At 50.0% G+C, this 14,644-nt stretch overlaps 1 protein-coding gene across 1 annotated transcript; it reads left to right on the top strand.

The window, feature by feature from the left end:
* Nucleotides 1–845: 845 nt before the first annotated feature.
* On the top strand, nucleotides 846–12,616 carry LOC138363598 (uncharacterized). The gene is made up of 3 exons (XM_069322962.1): nucleotides 846–1,216; nucleotides 2,169–2,349; nucleotides 11,597–12,616. Exons 1-3 carry the CDS (start codon nucleotides 846–848, stop codon nucleotides 12,614–12,616), a joined length of 1,572 nt encoding a protein of 523 aa, XP_069179063.1.
* Nucleotides 12,617–14,644: the final 2,028 nt, after the last annotated feature.

The following is a 14,644-nucleotide window of genomic DNA, read 5'->3' as shown; positions in this document are numbered from 1 at the left end:
TGCTACTGGGTTATAACAGCTTAGTGTTGTATGATGCTATTTTTATGTTTTCATGTCACATATTGTATTTTTTGTTTTTGTTTATTAAATGTGTATTGTTAGCTGGTTTTTGCTCTTGTCCTAGTGAGGCTTCCCAGAATGCAGGAGAGAGAGAGGATCTCAGCTGCAGGCAGGGTGGCAGAGAATACTAATTCACAAAATGGGGATTTAGGAGATTATACCAAACAAGGAGAGAGTGGGGAGTCATGACGGCACAAGTAGGGTGTGTACACAGGACAATAAGGTCAGTGTTAGAGCTGCACCCCCAAACTTGTGATGCTGAACCCCTCTCCGAGATCAAGAGGCATACAGAGTGATCTGAGTAAATTTCAAGCTCTCCAGTGTTCATTGTTGGTCACCCGACGGTAGCGGGAGTGTGGCTGCCAAGGTCCGTTGTCTATTCCAGCAGAGAGTGGTTGGGGACATTGTCCGCCTGTACGCAAGTAACAGTCTACTGCAATAACCAGAGCTCTCTTTGGAGGTTTGAGTTCCATAAGCCCCAACCCCCTCAGGGCAGAACACTTCCCAGTCATACCAATCATTGGTTCCTCCCAACAGGTGACCCAGCCTTCACACTAGGGACCCAAGGGCCAGTCAACACCCTCGCGGTCCCTTGAATCGCGTTCAGGCATTTTCCCTGGTCTTACACGACTAGCGGAGAGGCTTGCCATACCAGACTACCACACATTCGTCAAGAAACTGAACTTACTGATCTAGCCAATGGCTTGGACGCCCCCATCACCGCCACTGACGCAAGTATTACTACCTCCCCTACCACACGGGGGACTACCACACGAACGACCACCATGTCGATCTCAACTCAGACTCCAGCTCCACCCAAGACCCAGGCTGAACAAACAACAGCATCTTCCACTCCAGCCCCTAGCGCTCCCACAATCACCGTCTCAGCAGATGCGCTCGCTGAAGTGCCCTTCATGACCACCAACACCACCACCGACGCGACTGAACCAGCTTCTACTACCACACATGGACTCCAGAGTCATCCTCAGCCTCAGGCTGTGAGACCAAGGTCAAATCCACTTACTACAGACTACGCCTCGGACTCGTCAGATGAAGAACTCTCAGTAGATGCTCCATCGCCTCAGAACTCCATCTACTCCATACAAGATTTCCTCATGGAAGCCTCCTCAAAGAACTCCAATGACAGCACAGCCATGTTAACTCGTAGAAAGACTCAGACAAAGACGAAACGGAAGACCTTGAGGCCTTCACTAACCCACCAGCTCTATAATTAGTACAGCCAACCCTTCAAGACCACCCCCCCCCCCTTCCGTACAAAAACAAATGTAAGGTAAGAACGTCTGACTGCCGCTCGGACCTCTTCACCCCCTCCCACCAGGTGCTATGGACGGCGCATCAATTATACGACAAATACCGAAGAATTTTCTGTCTGCTGCTGGGTTAAGAGCAAGTGCACTGCATCGTCAACAGTATTTGCTTCCATTCACCTCCACAGTGGGGGGGGGGGGGGGGCGGTTATTTTAATTTATTGAACAATTAAATTTAGATCCCACAGTAACTTAATTTTTTTTATTTAATTTGAGAGTTAAATGTACTTACTTTACTTATTTATTCTCCTAGCCTTAGCTGGATAGAAGAAGCTATAGGCCGGAACATGCGTCCCACAATATGGCTGCTTCACGCATCAATTCATAGTACAGCAAGACCAACAACTTCTCACGGCAGAGATATAGCCTCAATTATCACGATTAACACCAGATTTAAGAGAGCAAGATTTTGAATCTTGCTCTTTGATTTCGTATTACCGTGCAGCATACCAGTTCTCACTACCCTTCACACTATCGGGCAGCATACCAGCTCTCACTACCCCTCACACTATCGTGCACCATACTAGCTCTCACTACCCCTCACACTATTGTGCAGAATGCCAGTTCTCACTACCCCCTCACAGTAGCGTGCAGCATACCAGTTCTCACTACCCCTCACACTATCGGGCAGCATACCAGCTCTCACTACCCCCTCACACTATCGTGCACCATACTAGCTCTCACTACCCCTCACACTATTGTGCAGAATGCCAGCTCTCACTACCCCTCACAGTAGCGTGCAGCATACCAGCTCTCACTATCCCTCACACTTTTGGGCAGAATACCAGCTCTCACTACCCCTAACACTATCGTGCAGCATACTAACTCTCACTACCCCTCACACTATCGTGCAGAATACCAGCTCTCACTACCTCTCACACTATCGTGCAGCATACAAGCTCTCACTACCTCCTTCACACTATCGTACAGCATACCAGCTCTCACTTCCCCTCACACTATCGTGCAGCATACCACCTCACACTACCCCTTAACACTTTCTTGCAGCATACCAGCTCTCACTACTCCTCACACTATCATGCAGCATACCAGCTCTCACTACTCCTCACACTATCATGCAGCATACCAGCTCTCACTATCCCTCACACTATTGGGCACCATACCAGCTCTCACTACCCCTTCTCACACTATCGTGCAGCATACCAGCTCTCACTTCCCCTCACACTATCGTACAGCATACCAGCTCTCACTTCCCCTCACACTATCGTGCAGCATACCACCTCACACTACCCCTTAACACTTTCTTGCAGCATACCAGCTCTCACTACTCCTCACACTATCATGCAGCATACCAATTCTCACTACCCCTAACACTATCGGGCAGCATACCAGTTCTCACTATCCCTCACACTATTGGGCAGAATACCAGCTCTCACTACCCCTAACACTATCGTGCAGCATACTAACTCTCACTACCCCTCACACTATCGTGCAGAATACCAGCTCTCACTACCTCTCTCACTATCGTGCACCATACCAGCTCTCACTACCTCCCTCTCACACTATCGTGCAGCATACCAGATGTCACTACCTCCCCCTCACTCTATCGTGCAGCATACAAGCTCTCACTACCTCCTTCACACTATCGTACAGCATACCAGCTCTCACTTCCCCTCACACTATCGTGCAGCATACCAGCTCTCACTACCCTCACACTATCGTGCAGCATACCAGCTCTCACTACCCTCACACTATCGTGCAGCATACCAGATCTCACTACCCTCACACTATCGTGCAGCATACCAGCTCTCACTACCCTTAGACTATCGTGCAGCATACCAGCTCTCACTACCCTCACACTATCGAGCTGCATACCAGCTGTCACTACCCCTTCTCACACTATCGTGCAGCATACCAGCTCTTACTTCCTTGTCACACAATCGGGCAGCATACCAGCTCTCACTACCCCTCAAACTATTATGCAGCATATCAGCTCTCACTATCCCTCACATTATCCTGCAGCTTACCAGTTCTCACTACCCCTCACACTATCATGCAGCATATTAGCTCTCACTACCCCTCACATTATCATGCAGCATACCAGCTTTCACTACCCCTCACACTTTCGTGCAGCATACCTGCTCTCACTACCCTGTCACGCTATCGTGCAGCATACCAGCTCTCACTAACCCTCACATTATCATGCAGCATACCAGCTTTCACTACCGCTCGCACTTTCGTGCAGCATACCAGCTCTCACTACCCCTCACATTATGATGGAGCATACCAGCTCTCACTACCCCTTACACTATCGTGCAGCATACCAGCACCCACTACCCTATCACACTATCGTGCAGAATACCTGCTCTCACTAACCCCCCCTCACACTATCGTGCAGCATACTAGCTCTTACTACCCCTCACACTATCGTGTAGCATACCAGCTCTCACTAACAATCACACTATCATGCAGCATACCAGCTCTCACTAACCCTCACACTATCATGCAGCATACCAGCTCTCACTGCCCTGTCACACTAGCGTGCAGCATACCAGCTCTCACTACCCCTCACGTAATCATGCAGCATACCAGCTGTCACTACCCTGTCACACTATCGTGCAGCATACCAGCTTTCACTATCCCTCACATTATCGTGCAGCATACCTGCTCTCACTACCCTGTCACACTATCATGCAGTATACCAGCTCTCACTACCCCTTCACACTATCGTGCAGCATACCAGCTCTCACTACCCGTCGAACTTTCGTGCACCATACCAGCTCTCACTACCCCCTCTCACTATCGTGCAGCATACGAGCTCTCACTACCCCTCACATTATGATCCAGCATACCAGCTCTCACTACCCCTTACACTATCGTGCAGCATACCAGCTTTCACCACTCCCTCAAATTATTGTGAAGCATACAAGCTCTCACTACCCCTCGCACTTTCATGCAGCATACCAGCTCCTACTACCCCCCCCCTCACACTATCTTGCATCATGCCAGCTCTCACTACCCCCTCACACTGTCGTGCAGCATACCAGCTCTCACTACCCTTTACACTATCGTGCAGCATACCAGCTCTCACCACTCCCTCAAATTATTGTGAAGCATACAAGCTCTCACTACCCCTCTCACTTTCATGCAGCATACCAGCTCTCACTACCCTTCACATGTTTGTGCAGCATACCAGGTATCACTACCCCCTCACACTATCGGGACACATTCCAGCTCTCACTACCACCTCACACAATCGTGCAGCATACCATCTCTCACTACCTTTCCTCACACTATCATGCAGCCAACCAGCTCTCACTACCTCTCACACTATCAAGCAGCATACCAGTTCTCACTACCCCTCACATGATCGTGCACCATACCAGCTCTCACTACCCCTCACACTATCATGCAGCATACCAGCTTTCACCACTCCCTCAAATTATTGTGAAGTATACAAGCTCTCACTACCCCTCGCACTTTCATGCAGCATACCAGCTCCTACTACCCCCCCCCTCACACTATCTTGCATCATGCCAGCTCTCACTACCCCTAACACTATCGTGCAGCATACTAACTCTCACTACCCCTCACACTATCGTGCAGAATACCAGCTCTCACTACCTCTCTCACTATCGTGCACCATACCAGCTCTCACTACCTCCCTCTCACACTATCGTGCAGCATACCAGATGTCACTACCTCCCCCTCACTCTATCGTGCAGCATACAAGCCCTCACTACCTCCTTCACACTATCGTACAGCATACCAGCTCTCACATCCCCTCACACTATCGTGCAGCATACCAGCTCTCACTACCCTCACACTATCGTGCAGCATACCAGCTCTCACTACCCTCACACTATCGTGCAGCATACCAGCTCTCACTACCCTCACACTATCGTGCAGCATACCAGTTCTCACTACCCTCACACTATCGTGCAGCATACCAGCTCTCACTACCCTCACACTATCGTTCAGCATACCAGCTCTCACTACCCCTACTCACACTATCGTGCAGCATACCAGCTCTTACTTCCTTTTCACACAATCGGGCAGCATACCAGCTCTCACTACCCCTCAAACTATTATGCAGCATACCAGCTCTCACTGCCCTGTCACACTAGCGTGCAGCATACCAGCTCTCACTACCCCTCACGTAATCATGCAGCATACCAGCTCTCACTACCCTGTCACACTATCGTGCAGCATACCAGCTTTCACTACCCCTCACATTATCGTGCAGCATACCTGTTCTCACTACCCTGTCACACTATCATGCAGTATACCAGCTCTCACTACCCCTTCACACTATCGTGCAGCATACCAGCTCTCACTACCCATCGAACTTTCGTGCACCATACCAGCTCTCACTACCCCCTCTCACTATCGTGCAGCATACGAGCTCTCACTACCCCTCACATTATGATCCAGCATACCAGCTCTCACTACCCCTTACACTATCGTGCAGCATACCAGCTTTCACCACTCCCTCAAATTATTGTGAAGCATACAAGCTCTCACTACCCCTCGCACTTTCATGCAGCATACCAGCTCCTACTACCCCCCCCTCACACTATCTTGCATCATGCCAGCTCTCACTACCCCCTCACACTGTCGTGCAGCATACCAGCTCTCACTACCCTTTACACTATCGTGCAGCATACCAGCTCTCACCACTCCCTCAAATTATTGTGAAGCATACAAGCTCTCACTACCCCTCGCACTTTCATGCAGCATACCAGCTCTCACTACCCTTCACATGTTTGTGCAGCATACCAGGTATCACTACCCCCTCACACTATCGGGACACATACCAGCTCTCACTACCACCTCACACAATCGTGCAGCATACCATCTCTCACTACCTTTCCTCACACTATCATGCAGCCAACCAGCTCTCACTACCTCTCACACTATCAAGCAGCATACCAGTTCTCACTACCCCTCACATGATCGTGCACCATACCAGCTCTCACTACCCCTCACACTATCATGCAGCATACCAGCTCTCACTACCCCTTACTCACACTATCGTGCAGCATACCTGCTCTCACTACCCCTCACACTCGTGCAGCATACCAGCTCTCACTACCCTTCACACTATCGTCCAGCATTCCATCTCTCATCACCCTCCATCACACTTTCGTACAGCATAGTAGCTCTAACTACCCCTCAAACTATCGTGCAGTATTCCAGCTCGCACTACATCTCACCCTATCATGCAGCATACCAGCTCTCACGACCCCTCACACTATTGTGCAGCATTCCAGCTCTCACTACCCCTCACACTATCGTGCAGCATTCCAGCTCTCACTACCCCCTCATATTATGGTGCAGCACACCAGCTCTCACTACCCCTTCTCACACTATCGTACAGCATACCAGCTCTCACTACCCCGTCACTCTTTCTTGCAGCATATCAGCTCTCACGACCCCCTTACACTATCGTGCAGCATATCAGCACTCACTACCCCTCACACTATCGTGTAGCATAAAAGTTCACACTACCCTCTCACACAATTGTGCGGCATACCAGCTCAAACTACCCCTTCACACTATCGTGCAGTATACCTGCTCAAACTACCCCTCCTCACACAATCGTGGAGCATACCTCCTCTCACTACCCCTCACACTATCGTGCAGCACACCAGCTCTCACTACCCCTTCTCACACTATTGTGCAGCATACCAGCTCTCACTACCTCCCTCACACTATCGTGCATCATACCAGCTCTCACTACCCACTCACACTATCGTGCAGCATACCAGCTCTCACTACCCTCCCTCACACTATCGTGCAGCAATCCAGCTCTCACTACCACCTCACACTATCGTGCTGCATACCAGCTGTTACTGTCCCCCCCCCCCCTCAAACCATCGTGCAGCATTCCAGCTCTCACTACCCCTTACACTATAGTGCAGCATACCAGCTCTCACGACCCCTTACACAATCGTGCTGCATACCAGCTCTCACTACCTCTCACACTATAGTGACGCATACCAGCTCTCACTACCTCCTCTCACACTATCGAGCAGCATACCAGCTCTCACTACCCCGTCACTCTTTCGTGCAGCATATCATCTCTCAGTACCCCCTTACACTATCGTGCAGCATACCAGCTCTCACTACCCTCACACTATCGTGCAGTATATCAGCTCTTACTACCCTCTCACACTATCGTGCAGCATATTAGCTCTCACTACCCCCTCACACTATCGTGTAGCATACCAACTCTCACTATCCCCCTCACACTCTCGTGCAGCATACAAGCTCTCACTATTCTCTCCTCACACTATCGTGCAGCATACAAGCTCTCACTACCCCTCAAACTACCGTACAGCATACCAACTCTTACTACCTCGCACACTATCGTGCAGCATACCAGCTCTCATTACCCTGTTACACTATCGTGCAGCATACCAGCTCTCACTAACCCTCACACTATCATGCAGCATACCAGCTCTCACTAACCCTCACACTATCATGCAGCATACCAGCTCTCACAACCTTTCACACAATCGTGCAGCATACCAGCTCTCACTTCCTTGTCACACATTCGGGCAGCATACCAGCTCTCACTAACCCTCAAACTATTATGCAGCATACCAGCTCTCACTATCCCTCACATTATCGTGCAGCATACCAGTTCTCACTACCCCTCACACTATCATGCAGCATATTAGCTCTCACTACCCCTCACATTATCATGCAGCATACCAGTTTTAACTACCCCTCACACTTTCGTGCAGCATACCTGCTCTCACTACCCTGTCACGCTATCGTGCAGCATACCAGCTCTCACTAACCCTCACACTATCATGCAGCATACTAGCTCTCGCTACCCCGCTGACACTATCGTGCAGCATACCAGCTCTCACTACCCCTCGCACTTTCGTGCACTATACCAGCTCTCACTACCCCCTCTCACTATCGTGCAGCATACGAGCTCTCACTACCCCTCACATTATGATGCAGCATACCAGGTCTCAATACCCCTCACACTATCATGCAGAATACCTGCTCTCACATCCTCCCCCCCTCACACTATCGTGCAGCATACTAGCTCTCACTACCCCTCACACTATCGTGTAGCATACCAGCTCTCACTAACCCTCACACTATCATGCAGCATACCAGCTCTCACTAACCCTCACACTATCATGCAGCATACCAGCTCTCACTAACCCTCACACTATCATGCAACATACCAGCTCTCACTACCCTGTCACACTAGCGTGCAGCATACCAGCTCTCACTACTCCTCACGTAATCATTCAGCATACCAGCTCTCACTACCCTGTCACACTATCGAGCAGCATACCAGCTTTCACTACCCCTCACACTATCGTGCAGCATACTAGGTCTCACTACCCCTCACACTATAGTGCAGCATACCAGCTCTCACTACTCCCCCCCCCTCACGCTATCATGCAGCATACCTGCTCTCACTACCCTGTCCCACTATCGTGCAGCATACCAGCTCTCACTACCCCCACTCACACGTCATGCAGCATACCAGCTCTCACTATCCCCCGTCACACTATTGTGCAGCTTTCCAGATATCGCTACCCCTTACACCATCGTGCAGCACACTAGCTCTCACTACCCCTCACACTATTGTGCGGCATACCAGCTTCTCTACCCCCTCACACTATTGTGCAGCATACAAGCTCTCACAACCTCTCACACTTTCGTGCAGCATAACATCTCTCACTTCCCCCTCTCACACTCTCGTGCAGCATACCAGTTCTCACTACACCCCTCACACTATCGTGCAGCATACCAGCTCTCACTACCCCATACACTATCGTGCAGCATACCAGCTCTCACTACCCCCTCACACTATCGTGCAGCATACGAACACTCAGTACCCCTCTCATTATCGTGCAGCATACCAGGTTTCACTACCCTGTCACACTATCGTGCAGCATACCAGATCTCACTACCCTCTCACACTATCGTGCAGCATACTAGCTCTCACTACCCCCCTCACACTATCGTGCAGCATACCAGCTCTCACTACCCCTCAAACTATCGTGCAGCATACCAGCTCTCACTACTCTGTTACACTATCGTGCAGCGTACCAGCTCTCACTACCCTCTCACGCTATCGTGCAGCATACCAGCTCTCACTAACCCTCACACTATCATGCAGCATACCAGCTCTCCCTACCCCCTCACACTGTCGTGCAGCCTACCAGCTCTCACTACCCTGTCACGCTATCGTGCAGCATACCAGCTCTCACTACCCCTCGCACTTTCGTGCACTATACCAGCTCTCACTATCCCCTCTCACTATCGTGCAGCATACCAGCTCTCACTAACCCTCACACTATCATGTAGCATACCAGCTCTCCCTACCCTGTCACACTAGCGTGCAGCATACCAGCTCTCACTACCCTGTCACATTATCGTGCAGCATACCAGCTCTCACTAACCCTCACATTATGATGCAGCATACCAGCTCTCACTACCCTGTCACATTATCGTGCAGCATACCAGCTCTCACTAACCCTCACATTATGATGCAGCATACCAGCTCTCACTACCCTTTACACTATCGTGCAGCATACTAGTTATCAATACCCTCCCTCGCACTATCATGCAGCATACCAGCTCTCACTACCCCCTCACACAATCATGCAGCATACCAGCTCTCACCACCCTCCCTCACACTATCGTGCAGCATACCAGCTCTCACTACCCCTCACACTATCGTGCAGCATACCAGCTCTCACTACCCCTCAAACTATCATGCAGCATACCAGCTCTCACTACCCCTCACGTCATCGTGCAGCATACCAGCTCTCCCTACCGTTCACACTATCGTGCAGCATATTAGCTCTCACTACCCCCTCACACTATCATGCAGCATACCAGCTTTCACTACCCCTCACACTATCGTGCAGCATACCTGCTCTCACTACTCTGTCACGCTATCGTGCAGCATACCCGCTCTCACTATACTGTCACACTATCGTGCAACATATCAGCTCTCACTATCCCTCACACTATCAAGCAGCATACCAGCTTCACTACCCCTCACACTATCATGCAGCATACCAGCTCTCACTACCCTGTCTCACACTATCGTGCAGCATAACAGCTCTCACTCCCCTCGCACTTTCGTGCAGCATACGAGCTCTCACTACCCCTTCTCACTATCGTGCAGCATACGAGCTCTCACTACCCCTCACATTATGATGCAGCATACCATCTCTTACTACCCCTAACAATATCGTGCAGCATAACAGCTCTCACCACCCTCCCTGACACTATCGTGCAGCATACTAGCTCTCACTACCCCTCATACTACCGTGCAGCATACTAGCTCTCACTACCCCTCCTCACACTATCATGCAGCATACCAGCTCTCACTACCCCGTCACACTTTCGAGCAGCATATCAGCTCTCACTACCCCTCTCACACTATCGTGCAGCATTCCAGATATCACTACCCTCTTACACTATCGTGCAGCATACCAGCTCTCACTATCCCCCCCACACTATCGTGCAGCATACCAGCTCTCACTACCCCTTACACAATCGTGCAGCATACTAGCTCTCACTACCACTCACACTATCGTGCAGCATTACAGCTCTCACTACCCCCTCTCACTCTTTCGTGCAGCATACCAGTTCTCACTACCCCGTCACACTTTCGTGCAGCATACCAGTTCTCACTATCCCTCACACTATCATGCAGCATACTAGCTCTACTACCCCATTACTATCATGCAGCATACTAGCTCTACTACCCCATTACTATCATGCAGCATACTAGCTCTACTACCCCAACACTATCATGCAGCATACTAGCTCTACTACCCCAACACTATCATGCAGCATACTAGCTCTCACTACGCCCACACACTATGCTGCATTAATCTTGGCCTAGCTGTAAACGTTAAACTGTTGGGGTTTATCTTATCACAGATGTGAGGGCGCAGAACCAAGCAGCTGCTTAACGGGGACACGTCATCTCTTTGGCGGTATATGAAGGGTTTGTTTTTGTAACAACTCTATCAGTTTGTTTGTTTGGTAAGCCACCAGCAGCGTGAGTAGTGTGGCGCCCAGAAGCCATCCTCACCCTTCACTTCCGATTCAGAGAGAGAACTCTAATATATTATTTCTTCATTGAGGCAGCTAGGGTCTATCTGTATAAATCGAATTAATACTATTAAATCAATTAGTTTTATAAGTATTAGTTAATTTTTTAGTCATATTTAGTTATTAATACGTGATAGGAACAACTTCATTTCGGGGTCTGTCTTCTGCCGTGCGTGACGCAAGAGTGTAGCCTGAGTGTAGCGCCCCCCAGCCTGAGTGTGGAGCCGCCCAGCCTGAGTGTGGAGCCGCCCAGCCTGAGTGTGGAGCCGCCCAGCCTGAGTGTGGAGCCGCCCAGCCTGAGTGTAGCGCCGCCCAGCCTGAGTGTAGCGCCCCCCAGCCTGAGTGTGGAGCCGCCCAGCCTGAGTGTGGAGCCGCCCAGCCTGAGTGTGGAGCCGCCCAGCCTGAGTGTGGAGCCGCCCAGCCTGAGTGTAGCGCCCCCCAGCCTGAGTGTGGAGCCGCCCAGCCTGAGTGTGGAGCCGCCCAGCCTGAGTGTGGAGCCGCCCAGCCTGAGTGTAGCGCTCCCCAGCCTGAGTGTAGCGCCGCCCAGCCTGAGTGTAGCGCCGCCCAGCCTGAGTGTGGAGCCGCCCAGCCTGAGTGTGGAGCCGCCCAGCCTGAGTGTAGCGCCCCCCAGCCTGAGTGTAGCGCCGCCCAGCCTGAGTGTAGCGCCGCCCAGCCTGAGTGTGGAGCCGCCCAGCCTGAGTGTGGAGCCGCCCAGCCTGAGTGTAGCGCCCCCCAGCCTGAGTGTGGAGCCGCCCAGCCTGAGTGTGGAGCCGCCCAGCCTGAGTGTGGAGCCGCCCAGCCTGAGTGTAGCGCCCCCCAGCCTGAGTGTAGCGCCGCCCAGCCTGAGTGTGGAGCCGCCCAGCCTGAGTGTGGAGCCGCCCAGCCTGAGTGTGGAGCCGCCCAGCCTGAGTGTAGCGCCCCCCAGCCTGAGTGTAGCGCCCCCCAGCCTGAGTGTAGCGCCGCCCAGCCTGAGTGTGGAGCCGCCCAGCCTGAGTGTAGCGCCCCCCAGCCTGAGTGTGGAGCCGCCCAGCCTGAGTGTGGAGCCGCCCAGCCTGAGTGTGGAGCCACCCAGCCTGAGTGTAGCGCCGCCCAGCCTGAGTGTAGCGCCGCCCAGCCTGAGTGTGGCGCCGCCAGAAGTGAATAAGGAGACAGATTGAGGTAAAAAAATTTCAGAAACGGTTGGGCACTTCCATGCCGACTTGACCCTGTCCCGCCAGATCGTCCATCCCTCTTGTTTTAGGTGGTTAGGTTAGGGCACAGTCAGCGCGCTCCTGGCTGGCTGGCGGTGGTGGGGTGGTGGTCCCCCCTGGGGTCCCGGGGGGACCACCACCCATGGTGTACCTGAGGAACTGGTGCCCTATCCTAACCTGTTTTTTTTTACTTTTTGTCGCCTTGCTTTAAGATGAGTCTATTGCCTCAAGAAGGGGGTCTCTACTTATGAGAGGTACCGAGGATGAATGTTCAATAGTTGGAAACCAAAAAATACACTGGTGAAAGGCATATAAACGTTTTTGGAGTATTTTAATGGCATGAGCAAAAATGCACGATTTGTCCCGGGGGTGTTACGAGAGTACTACGGTATCAATTTGGGGGCCCTTACTTTTGAATGGATCAGAGGGTGAATGTTCAATAGATTCAAACCAAGAAACACAGTTGAAAGCGAATATAGAAGTTTTTGGAGTACTTTAATGAGGCTATGACTGAATAGTATAGGGAGTCCTTGGGCACAGCTCCATTTTCTGTAATGGTCAGAGGTGGATAACCCCAGTGGGGGTCAGGCATACAAGGGGGGGGTCAAGATTCCTTACAAAGACCATTTTGGATATATAGGTGTAGTAAGCCTTATCTTGAATTTGCATGATACTGTGGGGTACATTGACATGAAGGGCGAGTCATAGAACAGGATCTGCATGTGAGATGGGTCATATAGGGGTTTTAAAGAAGTTAAGATAGCTTTAAAGAGTCCTGTGTGCTTGATAGTGGGGAAATGTTCAGTCAATAATTCTCGTGTTTTGAATCTGAATGAGGGGTCCTAGTTTGCGTTCTAGTCGTAAAATGAGTTCCTTAGTATATTTGCTATGGAAAATGAGCTTTCAGTACTCTATATAATTTGAAATGAGGTCAAGAAAGACATGTTTATGTGCGAGAAGAGTCAGGTTGGAAACTGTTTATTTCAGTCATCCCCCCTTGGCTTTGCTCCGTTTTCTGTAGCTAAAGTAAAGATTCCATTTTCTGTGGCATACAGTTGATTACTGGTGAAAAAGGCATACTTGAATTTGTATGGTTCTAACCTGTTTATAGATATAGTTTTCGGGCCTCAAATTAGATTTTAATATGAAAAATAGCATCAAATGTATGTCTATCTTTTGTAATAAACGTTACAAGCATTAACAATACCTGTGATATTTCATAGCATACGAAAAGAAGTTTAAATAGTGGGGCCTCAGCCATATTGTGTTGGGTTTGACACTTCTAACATTAATTTGACATTCTTAAATATACTATAAAGGAAAGTAGTTGAGTGGTTTAAGCAATTTAATAGGTATTGGGGTATTTTGTATTAAATTTCATTTTTTAACATAATAATAGTTTTCAGCTATTGTGGTGGGGGCCCAATAACTTCATATAGCGCAACGACTGGCGCTATCTGTACTTAGTCCCCCCTAAACTTAAAACAGTTGCACAATCTTACTTAAACACATTGCTAAACTCTTATACACAAACAAAAACTCAATTTTTAACTTACACAAATAAACCCAGGGCTTTCACATTCGCGCAAAATACTTAGTCCCCCCCCCTAAACTTAAAACAGTTGCACAATCTTACTTAAACACATTGCTAAACTCTTATACACAAACAAAAACTAAATTTTTAACTTACACAAATAAACCCAGGGCTTTCACATTCGCGCAAAATACTTAGTCCCCCCTAAACTTGAACACTCACAATCTTACGGTGCTCTAATTTCCAAAGCCTTCCAAACCTGCACTGGGTCCTGCCCTGCTGACTGCGGCTGGATGGATTACAATTGAGCCAAAAACAGTTGGTCAGGGCGAGATACGGCCTCATTTTTAGAGACATTTACTATAACAAAAGCTTGAACGTCGAGAACTGAATGCGGGCCTGCACGAGAGTTGTTTTTGGCACTCAAATGTTTAGAGATTAAAATACATAGAATCTGCAAG

Source organism: Procambarus clarkii, chromosome 11, assembly GCF_040958095.1.
Source record: "Procambarus clarkii isolate CNS0578487 chromosome 11, FALCON_Pclarkii_2.0, whole genome shotgun sequence".
NCBI lineage: Eukaryota > Metazoa > Arthropoda > Malacostraca > Decapoda > Cambaridae > Procambarus > Procambarus clarkii.
This window is presented reverse-complemented; position numbering and strand designations above follow the sequence as displayed.